This window comes from Terrapene carolina, unplaced genomic scaffold (genome assembly GCF_002925995.2).
Source record: "Terrapene carolina triunguis isolate 2854851 unplaced genomic scaffold, T_m_triunguis-2.0 Scaffold136, whole genome shotgun sequence".
In the NCBI taxonomy this organism is placed as follows: domain Eukaryota; kingdom Metazoa; phylum Chordata; order Testudines; family Emydidae; genus Terrapene; species Terrapene triunguis.
Genome location: NW_020664487.1, coordinates 9,642,375 through 9,659,754, shown reverse-complemented (window position 1 = coordinate 9,659,754; position 17,380 = coordinate 9,642,375). Strand labels below are relative to the sequence as shown.

At 43.7% G+C, this 17,380-nt stretch overlaps 1 protein-coding gene across 5 annotated transcripts in view; it reads right to left on the bottom strand.

Moving 5' to 3' along the window:
• The window catches only part of EPHA5 (EPH receptor A5), a 333,714-nt gene that overhangs the window by 87,122 nt on the left and 229,212 nt on the right, over positions 1–17,380 (bottom strand). For 4 of the 5 annotated variants that reach the window (XM_026653262.1, XM_026653257.1, XM_026653260.2 and 1 more), the window contains exons 7-8: positions 10,660–10,819; positions 1,730–1,835 (exon numbers count right to left, since the gene is read on the bottom strand). In XM_026653262.1, coding sequence (XP_026509047.1) covers positions 1,730–1,835; positions 10,660–10,819 — 266 coding nt within the window. The remainder of the gene's footprint in view (positions 1–1,729; positions 1,836–10,659; positions 10,820–17,380) is intronic. The other variant, XM_026653258.1, reaches the window with a different exon arrangement.

The following is a 17,380-nucleotide window of genomic DNA, read 5'->3' as shown; positions in this document are numbered from 1 at the left end:
AACGAAGCAGCATGACTTTAGAGCTGCCCTAGGCCTGGAAGCATGCTGCTCAGACTGGCTGGCCTCGGCATAGACTGCTTTGTGTTAACAGAAGCCTGTCTCCTTATTGAAATAATACCCTGATCCAGTCAGTAACTTTCCAGTTGCTCTGTCGCCATCTCACAGCTATTCTTCCTACAGTCGGTCACCATTATACAGGTGTGCAGGATATACAGTATACCACGTACACAAGGATACACAGTGATCAGGGGGAAAAACATCTACTTCCCTTTGTGTGGTGGGGAGGAATGGGGAGAGACAGTGAAATGTACAGATGTTGGCACGGTGTTTTCTGTTAGTTTGAACGAAGGACGCTGGACTGGTTTGGCAGCTGCCATAAAAAAATAAATTGCATTGTGCTTTGATAGGAGTTCATTAAAAAGGTATTCATCCTCTATTGGGAATATGTGGTATATGAACAAATGTCTCATATCCTGTATATTGGCATCTATGAAAAATTAGTGGCACAATAAAAACGGATATAGACAGAAATCATAGATTTTTTCCAATCCTGCTGTTCATTTTGCATTGAAAACTTCTATTGTCTTCAGCTGGAGTTGTCAAGAACTGCACGGCTCCAATACAGTCAGGTACTGAAGCATCTGCCTACATTTAATCACATGAGTAGTCCCACTGAAGTCCTATTGACTTCAATGACTTGAATTGACTACTCCCTTGGTTCAAGTTAGGCACATGCTGAAAAACCTCGGTGACTCAGGCCCTAAGGATGGACCCTCCATCAGAGGGTAGCTAACTACTGAATTTACTCATATTCGGTGTATACTTAATTTTTTATGGCCCAAATCCTGAACACCGTGGGTGAAATCCAGACCCTACTGAAGTCAGTGGCAAATTTGCCACTGGGCCAAGATTTCACTTCTTGTCTTTATTCATGTTTTATACCACCACCCAGGGAGTTTTCCTGAGAAACACTCATATTTTGCAAATTGGCCTAAGCCGAGTAAGAACATCTGGATTTGGCCTTTTGTTAGCAAGTCTAATGAGAGTGACTGTGTATAAAGGTACTGGATTCCACAGTGCATCAGGGGACCTTTTGTACAACACAAATTCTGCTTATTTTTAAACAAATGAGAAAACACTCTTGTGCAAAAGAAACCTAATAATGAAACAGGGTCCATGTATATCAGGAGTGCCCAAACTTTTTCTGTCCACGCCCCCCTCTCCATTACTTCACAGACAAGGCTTACTCAGCAACGGAACTTGGGTTGAAGGCAGAGCTGGGAGCTGGAGGGGGGAGGAGCTGGGGCTAGAGGGAATGAGGGCGGAGCTGGACTGGGGGCGGAGCAGAGGGTGGAGTAGAGCTGCAGCTGGACTGGGGGCGGAGCAGAACTGCAGCGGGGCTGGAGCCGGACGGGGGACGGACCGGGGGTAGAGTGGAGCTGTGACTGGGGGCGGAGTGGGGCTCAGTGATGCTCCTTACCCGCCCCCCCCCCCCCCCGAATGTTTCTCTGTGTCCCACAGTTTGGGGACTACTGATCTATATAGAGATGAAAATCACTGGGCAGTAAACTACATATATGAACAGAAAATGTGTGTTTCTGATGTCAACATATTCATAAAATCAGGATGTCCACATACTGCACTGTTATATAACACAGCATTCACTCATTTTCTGGCCTCCACCAAAATAAAATATATATAAGTATAAATGCACAGCTTCTTCTCTTACCTTCCACTGAGAAGGAAACCAATAACCACCGCCAACAGGATAACTCCCACTGTTACTGACACAGCAATTATAGGAATCTGGCTCTGATCCCTGGATGCAGCTACTGCTGAGATGAGAAACAGAAAATGGAGATTAAGGTTAAAATTACAGCCAACACTCACAAGAAACTTTATTGCAAGGCTGCCAGAGATATTGCAGTTTCACCAATTCATTAATTCTTTCACAGGTTGGTTGGTTTGTTTTTCCTCATCTATTTTTTTTTTTTTTTTTTTTGAAAGAAAAATAGAGAGTGCAGGGTTCAGTTTTTGGAAACTTTAATTACCGTCCTAATCAAAATGTCACAGAATTTACTGTTCCAAATGGTAAACTGGAATCTGTGTTCCTGGTTGTGCAGCACTAGAAATCAGTCAGGGAAGAGATGGACACCAAAGAAAGTTCCTTTTTTTTTGGTGGTTGTTGACTATTTAAAGACAAAGTTCACGGATTGAATTCCTATTAGCTGGAAGATGCGACATACCAAAGATCTCTTAAATAAAAGGCAGATATAATGCCCATGACAAGACTGAGTAAAATTACCTCAGCCGTAGGAGTCTTCTGAGGCCCATGCATTAACTCTTTGTAGCACCTCCAGCGTAAGGCCGGCTGGTGTCTTTGGAATAAAGTCGTGCTGAAGACTAATATTTTGGTTGGTGTCTGTTTACTGTAAGGAAAGCAGAATTGCTTCCAGATTGTGTCATTTCAAAAATCCCCCTCTGCAGATTGCTTGAGAGGAAGGATTGTTGCATGATTAAGACACTGGATTCAGGAGACCTCAGTTCAATACCTGGCTCTACCAGCAGCTTCCTGTTAAACCTTCAATAACAGACTTAGTATGTCTGTGCCTCAGCCCCCGTCCATAAAATGGAGATTATAATAGCACTTAATCTCTGCCTTGTCTGTTCAAATTGGAAACTCTTTGGTGCAGGAACTGTCTCACTATGTGTTTGTACAGAACCCAACACCATCAGGCCCTGGTCTTGGCTGGTGCCTCTCAGCACTTCTATAATTGATAACAAAAAAATGTCTACTCTTTAGAAACAGTGTCAGTGGTCAACCAGTAGCTAGTCTCATACTTGAGGTTAAATCAGGGCCGGCTCTGGCTTTTTTGCCGCCACACGCAAAAAAGCCTCCCGCTGCCCCTCCCCCCCCCAGCGCGGCAGGGGAGGGCAGCGAGCCCGGCCGGGGCTCCGCTCTCCCCGGCGGCCGGAGCGCCGCGGGGAGGGCGGCGAGCCTGGTCACGGCCCCGCTCTCCCTGGAGCCGGTGTGCCGCGCCGCCCCCCTCCAGGTGCCGCCCCAAACACAAGCTTGGTGGGCTGGTGCCTGGAGCCGGCCCTGGGTTAAATGTAAGCATTTTAAAATTTATTCAAGCTGTCTAATTTTGGCCTTAAATCATATGAACTTCCTAGTGAACAGCTTGCTTAGAAAACATTAATCATCTTCCTAACTGGGGATAAATGTTATCTGAACCATATTTACATTTTCACTAAAATGTCATGGTTCTAATAGATAATCAGAATCACTCACCACAGTAGATTGTCCTAGACAGAGGTTAGTATAAATGTTATAGACAATGGTCACTATTTAAAAAATATCAAAAATTGCCAGCATTTAACATGCATTGTTTTTTGAGATTACCACAGTGATTCTATCTCCTGCGGATAGAGAGATCTGTAGAACCTCTGCGGTAACAGGTGGCAAAAGTTGGCTTTCTAGCCCTCATGGTTGCAGAGAATAGCTTGAAAATGTGGTTTCAGAGTATGTTTCACTCTATATGCATCCGAAGAAGTGGGTTGTAGCCCACGAAAGCTTATGCTCTAATAAATTTGTTAGTCTCTAAGGTGCCACAAGTACTCCTGTTCTTCTTGAAAATGTGAATTCTGAGGGCTGCAATACCAGAAAGCAAAGAAAAATGAGCCCAAATTTGGGTGTTTTAAAAAATTGCATGAATTTGAACTGGGCTTGGCAGAATTTGATTTCTATACATAATGTTGATGGACAATATAAATGTTCAAGAATTTTTTTTACATTTTTATCCATTTGTGGGAAATCCTGGGGGTGGTCAAGCAGTAGGGGTAGGGTGTCAAACAATAATTAAAATCGAGCGGAGTGCCCCAGGGGTTGGTCCTGGGGCCGGTTTTGTTTAATGTCTTTATTAATGATCTGGAGGATGGTCTGGACTGCACTCTCAGCAAGTTTGCAGATGACACTAAACTGGGAGGTGTGGTAGATACACTAGAGGGTCGGGATCGGATACAGAGGGACCTAGACAAATTAGAGGATTGGGCCAAAAGAAACCTGATGAGGTTCAACAAGGACAAGTGCAGAGTCCTGCACTTAGGACGGAAGAATCCCATGCACACTACAGACTAGGGACCGAATGGCTAGGTAGCAGTTCTGCAGAAAAGGACCTAGGGGTCACAGTGGACGAGAAGCTGGATATGAGTCAACAGTGTGCTCTTGTTGCCAAGAAGGCTAACGGCATTTTGGGCTGTATAAGTAGGGGCATTGCCAGCAGATCGAGGAACGTGATCGTTCCCCTTTATTCGACATTGGTGAGGCCTCATCTGGAGTACTGTGTCCAGTTTTGGGCCCCACACTACAAGAAGGATGTGGAAAAATTGGAAAGAGTCCAGCGGAGGGCAACAAAAATGATTAGGGGTTTGGAGCACATGACTTATGAGGAGAGGCTGAGGGAACTGGGATTGTTTAGTCTCCAGAAGAGAAGAATGAGGGGGGATTTGATAGCTGCTTTCAACTACCTGAGGGGGGGTTCCAAAGAGGATGGAGCTCGGCTGTTCTCACTGGTGGCAGATGACAGAACAAGCAGCAATGGTCTCAAGTTGCAGTGGGGGAGGTCTAGGTTGGATATTAGGAAACACTATTTCACTAGGGGGGTGGTGAAGCACTGGAATGCGTTTCCTAGGGAGGTGGTGGAATCTCCTTCCTTAGAGGTTTTTAAGGCCCAGCTTGACAAAGCCCTGGCTGGGATGATTTAGTTGGGAATTGGTCCTGCTTTGAGCAGGGGGTTGGACTAGATGACCTCCTGAGGTCCCTTCCAACCCTGATATTCTATGTTTCTATGATTCTATGAAAGCTTGATAACCGTTAAACAATAGCATATGTCAAAATATACAAAGTAAATATCCTTACATCAAATTCTAAGAAGTTCTCCAGCAGCATTTTCCTGACTCTGATTTCACTGGTCATAGATGGAAACATGCTCTGTCGGTTTGTGTGTGTACGGTGAGATCAACGTTTACCGACATTCACCGATAAGAATCTAAACCTTCCCAGTCTAATTTTAAGACAATCACATAATTTTGGGGAACTTTTGGGGTTGGCAGTACTGCAAACTGGGTCGAAAAAGTGCTTTCCACTGTGCCTTGAAGAAGGGAGGAGCTGAAGCAGAGGTAACTATGCCCCTTAATTTCAAGGGCAGGGGATACTGGCATGTAGAGGTCTCCTCGGGACATGGCTGTTCAGGGGAGGCAGGGTCAGACTCACAGTTATTTTGGATGATGGGCTTCATTACAACCACAAGTAGGGTATGACATGGGGGACATATTAGCACTTCCCCCCAAAGAATCAGCAGAAATTGACTGCACAGTCAAGCAAGCCTTCAATTAAAAGATGGAAGGGGCAGTGAGTCCTTAATTTTATGGAAGCTATAAAATAATTGAATAAAGCATAATATTAAATGTTAAAAAAAACCCATAATGTATTAAACATCGATTTTTGCAATGGGTTTCCAAGTAGCACTTTATATGGTAACTCTCTGATTGGCAATTCATTACATATAGTAGGGCCCAGCTAAAGTACAGTCGATGATTTCATAATGATTGGGCCAGAACATTAAATCTTTATTGTCTAACTACTCAAAACCTACACCATCACGTAGAGATTTTACTAGCATCACAAATGTATAGCAGTTCCATTTGTAATTTTATTACTACTTGCTGGGGGATGGAGAAATAAGGCCAAGTTTGCTGGGAGATGTTGGGGGCTCCCAGGCAGCAGGGGAGAGCTAAAATGTTAGGAATCATAGAATCATAGAAGATTAGGGTTGGAAGAGACCTCGAGTCATCTAGTCCAACCCCCTGCTCAAAGCAGGACCAACCCCAACTAAAGGGAGTGAGTAGCAGAGAGAGGGAGACCTGCATGGTGGGGGAGAGGCAGGGGTGGGGTGTAACTGCAGTGGAGGGCAGGAGAGTTAGGTGTATGAGGGGGAAAGGGAGCCAGGCTGCTGGAGGGACAAGATAGTTAGCACCAGTAGATTTGAACGTAAAACCCTCATTTAAAATTAATTCAGACCAGGATGTGCCCCCACTGCCCTCTTGCCCTGTCGCTAATATCTGCAAGTTGACAACATTTGGCTTAAAAGCTGCAAATAACCATGCTGAGTTTATTGCATTTGACCACTGTAGGGCCCAATCCTGCAAACCTTTGACTGGCCCATAGCAGAGTCACTGGAGTGACCGGTGACAGGAAGTACGATCCGTGGCAATCGCAGAATCCTGTCCGTAAAAACTAAGGGTTGCACTGGGAGGGGAAGCAGAGAAGCTGCCAGATGTTCTGCGTTACAAGGAGCCCTGTTGGCAGATGGCAGGATTCCAAACTGCTGGCTAACATTGCCCAGGTGGGACATTCATTGCTGTTCCATTCAGCTGGAACATACTGCTCAGTACTAGAGCTGGCAGCTTCTGTTGGCGTGCTCTAGCCAGCCAGCCCTACTCCTTTCCCACACAAATCAAACCTCTTTAGCATGTGATACACACTGCAGGTCGGTAGCAGCTCGTCTCTCCCAGTGCTCCTGCGTGCTAGGGACGGACGTACACTAGCCACTCAGTGTGAGAGCGGCAAAGATTGTGTGCAAAATAGGGCCTGCCAATGCACTTTCCCCCATGTGCCCCAGTCAGAGCAAGAGCAGGGCTTCCCTTTCACATGTCTATCAAAAGTATTCGGCATCAGCTAGAGCTCTGCTTCCTGCACGGCGTGACCAAGATTAAAACACAGGCCTGGGAGCTGCCAATCTGAATTGTATTCCTGGCTCTACCACACACTCCCACTGGTTTCAATGGGAGTTAGGCACCTAAATGTCTTTGAGGACCCGTGTCATAGGGCTTTTTCCAAAGCCCACTGAAGTCAATGGAGCTGCAGTTGAGCAAAACATTTAAGCACATGCTTAAAACCCATCCCTATTCTGCAAAGTTTTTAAGCGTGTGCTTAAGTCCCACGTAAGTCAATGCTGAAGTGCTTTGCTGCATAGGGATTGCAATGCTGAATTGGAGCCATTCCATTGACTTCAGCGAGATTTGTATCAGACCCTTAATCTTTGTGCCTCAGTTTCTCTAGTGGCAAAATGGGAATATTCAAACAGAGGGGTTTGCAAAAATCAATTAATTAATTAATGGTTGTAAAGTACTTTGAAACGTTATGATGCTATGCCCTGTAAAATATTATTATTATTGTTTTGAGAGCTACAATGACTATTTCCAAGATTTCCATGATAAGTCGTTCAAAACTATCATTATTTTGGCTTGTGATATTAGGTCATGGTGGCAATGGACCAAATGTGCAATAAGTGCCACTATATTACTTATTAATATTCTGAAACATGATTACTGAACTACTCTAAATTAGAAACTTTTCTACTGCATCCAGACCTTGCCTATCATAATACAGAATTATTTTCCAGCATAATATGGTTTGGTTTCTACTTATAGGACATGATTATAGTGGTTAATGCAATAAGAAATACATTAAATAGAAAAGTCTTATTGCATTAATGTTTGCATCACTATGGTATTTGCACTATGTTAGCTTTGCCACTGACTCCAGAGGTAGGAGTGAAAGGTAACTCTCATTGACATGACAACATTGTATCTTTTTTTAAAGAACGGATGATGACTTCTAAATGAACCAAGGAAGCAGTAATTAAATAGCTGATGAATGTAAATTTATAAGGAAAACATACAGCATGACTTGCTATTCACCAAAGGAATGAACCGAATATTACAATGATGAAACCTCTCTTGCATACAAATAGCATACAAGATTAATAAATGTCACTTGTACAAATTGAAATAGGTACACAGAGGACATATTTTATGACAGTGAAAATTATCACCGACACCACTGCAAAGAATAGGTAAGCAAGGGACAAAAAGTATTTCTCCATCATAGTCTATAAAAACAATTGAGGCTATGACTACACTGCGCTTTTGTCAGTAACATTTTTGTCAGTCAAGGGTGTAAAAAAACACACCCCTGGCTAGCTGTGCACTATTTTAAAGTGCTTAGGACTTTGTCTACATGGCAAACAGCTTAAAACTGATCCTTTAAATATAATCAGGGCCCACACACTCCACAGTTCCGTGGAATTCACCCCTGCCACAGAATTACGCTCTGGAATCTGAGCTTCTATTTTAAAAAAAAAGTTTTCAACCCTTATGATTGCTTGAAAACGTGAACTGGTGCAAACTGACGCAGTGTCATCCACCTGAGCATGCAGGCAGCCTCAATCAGTTGCTCTATGACTTTGCTCCTATGGAATTTATCATCTGTCCACTGTGCCACTGAAGTAAGCATTTCCTCAGAGAATTTGCCATTTTGCTGCAGTCAGATGCCCTGCACTTTGTTTTCTATGTCCTTGCCCTCCTTGGACCTGGCTGCATTTGCCTCTTGCTCTCCAGCTAGAAGGGGGAGTTAACGGGGCTACAGGGCATGCTTCCTGCACCATTACATCAAGCCAGGAAGCAGGGGGGGTGTTTGTGGGTGGGGAGTGGGGGTAAAGGTTATTTCATGGCTTTAAATTAGTCTATTTAACTGGCTATGAATTTACACAATGGCATCTCTAAATACGCACCAACAGATTTAGGTCCCAATCCTGCAAACATGCAAGTGTGACCCTTAAGCACATGTGTTGCTCCATTGAAGTTATGCTAAAAGTTAAGTGTGTGTGTAAAGTGTATATAGGAGTGAGTCCTTAATAGGCCAAATTTTGCCCTCTATTATATCTGTACTATTACTGTGAGAATTTTGATACCACCTGGGAACCTCAGTCATGGATCAGGGCCCTGTTGGGCTAGGTGCTGTACAAACACAGAACAAAATACCACTGAAGTCAATAGGGCTCTACCAGAGGGCAGAAAATAGCCCAAGGAAATTATCTGTCATTTGCGCTCAGGACATAATCTTCAAATGCTCAAACTTTAGATACTCAGAAACATTTTTTATAAACCAAACAAAATAATTAATCTTCAGGGAGAACTTTTCCCTGCCCCGGGCCAAGGCTCACATTTCAGACCTTTTGTTATAGCCCTTCCAAAAAAAAAAAAAAGGTTTTGCTTGATTACGTTGTTGTTGTAAGTGGTAAACTGCATCTTTACTGAAAGTGAAAACTCAAAAGCACATGAAAGGATTCCTCCTCTCCTAACCAACCCTCCCTCTCCCCTAAATTTCAGATCAAAAGGTGACATTTTGGAAAAGTTAGGAGCACTGGGATGGGGTTGGAAACTGTTTTTGCAACCTTAACTACAGTGCTTGCTGCAGAAGGATTCAAATGTTCAATGATCTCTTTGATGTCAAAGCTCTTTCTCTTCTAGATGCACCACAAGTGATGTTGGGAGGTTTTTCTATTAGAACCTTTTACTAGCAATACACTCAGAAGATATTTAAGAGATGTCTCAGAATCCTCCACATACCACATTAAGAGGTGTACAACAGTACAAGAGCCTGGTGAAATATATGCCAGCCGCCAGGGCTGGTGCAAGGGCCTAGGCGAAACGTCCACCTTGCACCCCCCCCCCCCGCCCCCTGGCAGCCCCCCCCCCCCCCCCAGGCCCCCCCCCCCGTGGCAGCTCCCCCCCGCCCTGAGGCACCCCCAGGGCAGCTCCCCAGCCCCCCGGCTCAGGGAGCCGTGCGGCAGCTCCCCACCCCAGCTCACCTCTGCTCTGCCTCCTCCCCGAGCACGCCACCCCCGCTCTAATTCTCCTCTCCTCCCAGGCTTGCAGCGCCAAACAGCTGATTGGCGCCGCAAGCCTGGGAGGTGGGAGAAGTGGAGCAGCGACGGCGTGCTCAGGGAGGGGGCGTAGCAGAGATGAGCTGGGGTGGGGAGCCCTGCAGCAGTTCCCCCCCACCCTGAGGCACCCCCGCGGCAGCTCCCCATCCCCCCAGCCCGGGGAGCCGTGCGGCAGCTCCCCACCCCAGCTCACCTCTGCTCCGCCTCCTCCCCGAGCACGCCGCCCCCACTCTAATTCTCCTCCCCTCCCAGGCTTGCAGCGCCAAACAGCTGATTGGCGCTGCAAGCCTGGGAGGCGGGAGAAGTCGAGCGGCGACCACGCGCTCAGGGAGGGGGTGTAGAAATGCGTTAAAAAAAATTGGGGGCACCGCTTTTTGGCACCCCCAAATCTTGGCGCCCTAGGCAACCACCTAGTTTGCCTTAATGGTAGCACCAGCCCTGCCAGCCTCCCTTCGGCCCTGGCACTAACTTTCAAGGGTTCCACAGGAAATTCCCGACTATGGGAAGAAGAATGCAGTAAAAACCCAAAGACACAGTAATGAGTAAACGGCAACATTTCAATGCAAGGGAGACAGCAGTAAACAGATATTTTCTGACCAGCAAGCTTCATAAATTTCCTAAGTTTGAAGACTTCCTGACTTTTCATCTCGCTCTAGACTAAATGAAATGAGGAAACAGGGACCAATATATGTTCACCTGTCCAACCCGCAGCAATGCCATGACTGATACTTCTTCACTAAATGGATCAGGTCAAAGAGAGAAAGAGGATGATAGGGAGACTGACAGAGTCCCTTGCAAAGATATTGATCCACTAACTCTTTTCTGGTAATCATTTCGGAGACATGAGCTGACAGTAATTAAAATGACTTACACACTGGGCTGGTTTCAAACTCAAATCTTCGACTGAAGCCACCATACCCTGCTGCCGTGCGCGCTCGGATTTGGAAGATATATGTCGACGCTGGTTTCAAGCCATCCACCGTGATCTTCGTCTCTTTCGATTTGATGATGGTGTAGCTGGTCTCTTGATCCTTTCCCCCCCCCCCACAAAAAATGCAGAGTTCAAGCATGTAAACAAAAACACTAGCAAAATACAAATTGCTAATTAACACAGCAGCAATAGTACTAATAATGACTAAACCAACCTGTTTAGAAGGAATGACTGAACATGTATTAATGAGACTCTCTACCCCACAAAAATCTATATGAAGACTACATACTGCAAAGACATGGGGTCCAATTCTCTATTGCCCGTCACTTTATATAGTCATTTTACTCTAGAGTGAAGTGGATGTAAAATATAACAGGTCAGGAATTTTTCCATAAAATGGTGGGTTTTTTTAACTGGATAATGGTGATTTGTTGAAACCGAATCCTTCTCTGGTCCAGGACGGAATTTCTGATTTTGGCCAGAGAACATGAGAGACGTCCATCCCCCAGAATAGCCAATAGCCCAGTGGTTAGGACACCCACTCTGGCCCAATAAGAACAAAAGAATGGCTATACTGGGTCAGATTAATGGTCCATCTGGCCTAGTGTCCTGTCTTATGACAGTGGCCAATGCCAGGTGCTTCAGAGGGAATGAACAGAACAGGGCAATTATCAAGTGATTCCTCCCCTGTCATCCAGTCCCAGCTTCTGGCCCTCAGAGGCTAGGGACATTCCGAGCATGGTGTTGCATCCCTGCCCATCCTGGCTAATAGCCATTGATGGACCTATCCTCCATGAACTTATCTAGTCTTTTTTGAATCCTGTTATAGTTTTGGCCTTTACAACATCCCCTGGCAACAAGTTCCACCAGTTGAATGAATATTTAAGTATTTGTCCAAAAGTGGAAGACCTCAAGTGGGACAAAGAGACTGACACTTTCTATATACAGCAGGGACTTGAACCTGGGTCTCCTATGTCCCAGGGAAGTGCCCTAACCAATGGGGTGACTCTCTCTCTCTCTCTCTCTCGTCAGTATTTTTTTTCCCCCACAAAAATTTCCAAGGTCAAATTTTCATTCTGATGCAGAATTTAAACAAAAATCAAAACCTCACAATTGTTTATGAAACAGAAGTCTTGTTTTCTGGTCAAACACCACTGACTCAGGACATCGCATTTGAAATCCACTTTGCACAAGTGTCAAGCACAACCTGAAGGGCCTGATCCTCATTTCCACTCAAGCCACTTTACTCTGCTCTGGCAGCGCAAAGAGACCACAAAGTGAGCACAGGTTATATTTACACTGCCAGAACAGTGTAACTAAAAATCAGGGCCAACGTGTAGGGAGATGGAAAAATCAGTCCCTGATTCACACTAAGGCCACTTTCCATCTTTCTGGCAATATAAAGATGCCTTAAAGTGAGCCCCTTTATATGACACAGTGTACCTTGCCAGTGGCCTTAGTGAAAATGAAAATCAGGGCTATTATCTAGATTTTATGCTTGGTTAGAAATACTAACCAAAAATACTAAAAAACAAATACACACAAACAGATATAGATATCTGCACACACACACACACACACACACATATTATATACAGATCTAATGAGACACACACTTTTTTGTGTGTGGTGAGGACCCTTTAAATAAATTTGCTGAAATAATTCTGCATGTAAATAAGTTTTTAGTGTAAATGCGCAGTTTGTGGTCGTCTTTGATTTAACATCAGACTCAAATGTCTGGTAATTGCTGCTAGAAATATTCACTTACTACACAGTCAGCATCCGATCATGTAAATTAAGGGCAACAGCGTTGAAAACAGTTTTGTTTTTTAATCACTATCTCCCTTCAGATCTCCATAATGGCATTTTCAGATAAACACATGATTTCAAGGCAGATCTTTTAAGGTCTGATCCAAAGTCACTTGAAGTCAATGGGCGTCTGTCACAGGATGGCTGACCTTTAAGGGGAGTTGGTCCGAGCCTTACCTGTGACCGATCAAGTGAGTGCAAATGCCCAGCAAGTATGAGGGAGTTGTGGGAGGAAGTGGTGCACTCCTGTGGCTGGGCCTAAGAGAGGGAGCAGGGCATGGGTAAGGAATGGCTTCTAGGTCCCTGCAGCCTGTTCAGGGAATAGCTTTGTTTGGTGTTACTTTCTGAGTCTGATGTTCAAAGAAGACAACAGTGCCTTGAAAGAAAGGCTGGGCAGACTTTGGACATGGTATTAGTCCTTCCTGGGCTGAGGGAGACAGTCCACCAGCCCCACTGACTTTAATGAGCTGTGGATCAAGCACCCGAGTGATCACCAGAAAACTCCAAATTTATGGTACTCCATTTTCTAATTAAATCATGGGAAATTTGCCTGCCCAGCTAAAGGGTCTGGGTTGGACAAAAAATGGAAAAAGCTGTTCTGTTTACTTTTAGGACGTGATTTCTTTTAAAAGAATGTGATTCAAGCCTTAATTTTCTCCGGCTCTCAAGACAAATCATTCTTATAACATGGGGACATGCTTTCTTAATTTATTATTGTACAGGGCTGTATGGCAAGAGAATGCAAATTAAGTTAATGACAAACGAGAAGTGCTAAGGATGACATAGCAATTAGCTGAATGAATAGTGGGGGAAATGGGATGTTAATATTAGTTCAAATTCTGACTTGCATTTCAATCCGATTACATTCACAACTCATTCATGTTTGCTTTCTGCAAACTTTTGAGTGCATGAGCTTTATTATTGAAAATACCAAGCTTCAATATTAGCCAAAAGCAAATTTCAAACTATATATTCAGTTTTATAATTTACATTTATATTGTTTAGTTACATGAAAAACCTAGCCTCCAGTTCAGCAAGGCATTTAGACACATACCTCACGTTAAGCTTCTCCATACTCCCTTTGAAGTCAATGGGACTACACACATGTGGAAAGCTAAGCACATGCTTAAGTATGTTGTGGATTCAGTGCCCCAATCAGATAACAGAAACAATACCACATGACTTATGTAAATGACCAAGACAGTGTGAACTATGAAAGGTTGCAACAGCTACTTATGAACGATTTGCAGATTAAGAACTATTTGATGAAGACATTTGAGAATAATTTGAATAAAACTTGTGATCTATTTAAAGACAATTTGCAAACACAACAAAAGAAAAAAATAATCATGCATTTTTCATTGTTAATTACTGGCTCGTCATTAATAGTAATGACAGTAGGTTCAAACGTTGGAGATAATTTACCCTAGTCTAGTCAAAGGCAAGTGCAAAATGTACCGCAGCGTAACGTTTGTGAGCAATGTAACAAAAGAATGAATGGTTGTTTATTTCAAGCAAAGACAAATTCTAGTTCCTCGCTTCATATCTCATCACAATATCACCATTTTGAAATAGCTACATTTCCAATGCCGAGGAAAGTTCAATTTCAATCAACACTTCAAAAATAATAGGGACACTTCAAATGTGCACACAAATCTTAAAGCACTTCATCTACTGAATATGGAGACAAAGAAAGTGAATAATACTTCAGAGCAAATCTTTCCTGGAACTATGCCTAAATCAAAAGAAATTGATCAACCAAAAGTCTTCTCTCTCTGCAATGTCAGTGTTACTTGGACTCACTGGAGCAGTGGTATTGGGTCCCCTCCTGAAGTGCATTGCACACCCCCTGGCAGCCCTGCAAAGCTGAGACACAATCCCTCCCCAGAGTTTCCCATAGCATGTGCCAGCCCCGCTCTGCCCCAGAGAAGAGCTATACCCAACAGTACAATCCAGCCCAATGTTCGGACTGCCCGTTGCATGCCTTATAAAGTAATCCAGGACAAAGGGAGAAACCTGGGCTGGCACATGTGGACAAATTAAACTGAGAGTCAGCTTTTCAAAAGGTTTCAGCATCCTGAAGCTCTCACTGAAAACCACTGGGTACTGAGCGAAAATGTGACCCCACTTGTGTATGTTGAGTACTTTAGAAAATCTGTCCCTGAGAGGTTCATTGGGGGAGGGGGTGGAGATAATAAAAAAATGGTGTTATTTTATACTGAAAACATGACTTTTGGTGTATGTGCATTTTGGCACATGAACTACATTGTAGTTGTGAACTAACCAGTTTATTTTCAATGCAGTGTATTAGCGCCCAGAATAAAACATTGTTCTCTCCTTTTATGGGAACAACTGACTTAAATCTTTTTGAAAAAAATGGAGCAAAAATCCATTCACCTGAAGCTCTGTTAAAGGAATTCCAAAGATGCAGTAGGCATCAGTATCCGCAAAGGGCTTTCTGGGTGAAAACTATGTTCTAAGCACGCTAACTACATCATTGCCGCACCCTGTTGTGCCTACGTATTTAAGAAACTTTGGCATATTTCACTGTTACTTGACTGATTGTTGCTGAATGTCCTAGGGATCTCTAGGGTGAGAGGGAGCGAGAGGGGGGAACAGTTGTGCAGCTGACTGTATCAGCTATGGCCTCACACAGCATAGATTCTGTGGACAATGGCAGCACAGCTGGTTTGCTGGAGAACAATCAGTGAAAGGGTTAAAGGCCAACCTTCTTGTTTTTACTGTTCTCTAAACACAGCTTTTTGCATTCATCTAATGTAATTTACGCAATTTGAGAAATATAACCACAATTACAAGGCTTCTCTTGTGTGATACATTCTTACGTTCTATTTCACTAACCATCCAAATTTAGCAGTGGGCATACATTTCGCATACACGGCCCTAAAATGAATCAAGTCTTTTCCAAGGGATTAAGGACCCAATCCTGGAAGGAGCTGAGTAGAATCATAGAATATCAGGGTTGGAAGGGACCTCAGGAGGTCATCTAGTCCAACCCCCTGCTCAAAGCAGGACCAATTCCCAACTAAATCATCCCAGCCAGGGCTTTGTCAAGCCGGGCCTTAAAAACCTCCAAGGAAGGAGACTCCACCACCTCCTTAGGTAACGCATTCCAGTGCTTCACCACCCTCCTAGTGAAATAGTGTTTCCTAATATCCAACCTAGACCTCCCCCAGTAGGACTGGTCTCAATTTTTCTGTTAATTTTTTTTTTTTTCAACAGAAAACTGGGTTTTCAACTAAAGTTATTTTTTTTTGGTGAAAAGTGCTTTCTGCAGAAAGTTTTGATTTTTCATAAAAAAAAACAAAAACAAATGCTCCAAAACCAAAATATTTTTTTCAGATGAAAACTGAAATATTTTTATTTGGCTATTTACCACGGTGCCTCATGGGAGTTGTAGTTTGGTTTCCTCTTGTCCCCTCTTCTTCTCTGTGGGCTGAGCTCCCCAGCCAGACTTTATCTCCCATGATTCACCATGGCCAGGGGCTCCCTTGATGTATCAGAGGGGAGACTGTGGTGCATCATGGGAGATGTATTCTGACCAAGGAGCCTGGCCTATAGAAAAGAATGGGAGAGTGAGGAACCTGAACTACAACTCCCACAAAAGGGGCATTTCAGAATCAAAACTTTTTTTTTTTTAGATTATTTCACCAAATAGTTGGAATTTTCCATGGGAAACCCCCCTCCCTAATTTTCCAGCCAGCTCGGAGGCCAGGTACCCTCAGCACTTGTTGACTTCATTGGGAATTGAGGACATTCAGCAATTAATAGGATTATATTTTATATGATTAACTCCTGTTGTTGTTTCTAGGAATTGTAAATCTCACACAGCCTTGAAAATTACTATATAGCATGGTCAAGGTTTACAAAAGTAACTAGTGATTTTGAGTGCTTCCATTTTTGGATTCTTAACTTGAGACACTTTTAAAGGTCCTGATTTTCAGAGGTTGGGTGCACAGCATTTTTTGAAAACTGGACCCTTTTAAGGTGTGCCAGGTTGTGCATCCAAAATCCCTAGTCACTTTTGAAAATCTTGGCTTGGGTGCATAACTCTCACACATCATTTACACAATTGTATTTGTTATAATGTTTATTGTAATGTCTTAATTTTTAAAAAAAGTAAAGGATAAATAACATTGTGTAAAAGAGGTTTGACACTTATGAACTAATCAAATGTGTACAAATATTAGTAATCTGTTAAACATTTTATTCATTTGATGGCCAAATGCAATTGGATTGGTCAAACCAGGTGAGAGGGATGATGAAATATCTGGTACTAATACCTATTATATAGCACTTTTCACCAGTAGATCTCAAAGTGCTTTACTAAGGAAGGTAGTATTACGATCCCCTTTTTACAAATGGGGAAACTGAAGCACAAAGAGGGGAAGTGATTTGCCCAAGGTCACCCAGCAGACCAGTGGCGGAGCCAGAAACAAAACTCCGACCTCCTGAGTCCCAGTCCAGTGCTTGGTCCATGAGGCCGCACTGTTACCCTACTCTCTGGTCAACATTTCTGGGAGCCAAAATCTACTGTCTGTATGGATGGATGAACAGATTTCCATCTCAGACATCTGGACTTGGTTCTGCCCTTCCGAACCCCTCATTCCCCTCCCCTTCTGCTCCACAGAACCCATCCTTATTCACTTGTCAACAATACTGGCTACTTCCCTCCCTCCTAGGTAACATGTCACAAGGTGAAAAAGCCTCTTCCTCTGAACTGGTGGTGTATTCCTCTTGGAAGCAAGTTTCTGTTAGCACCTGCAGTGCCCCAGAATCTTTTTTTCCAGCCGAAACTTAGATTCACCCTCTTTCCCTGCCAGAACTCCTGAGC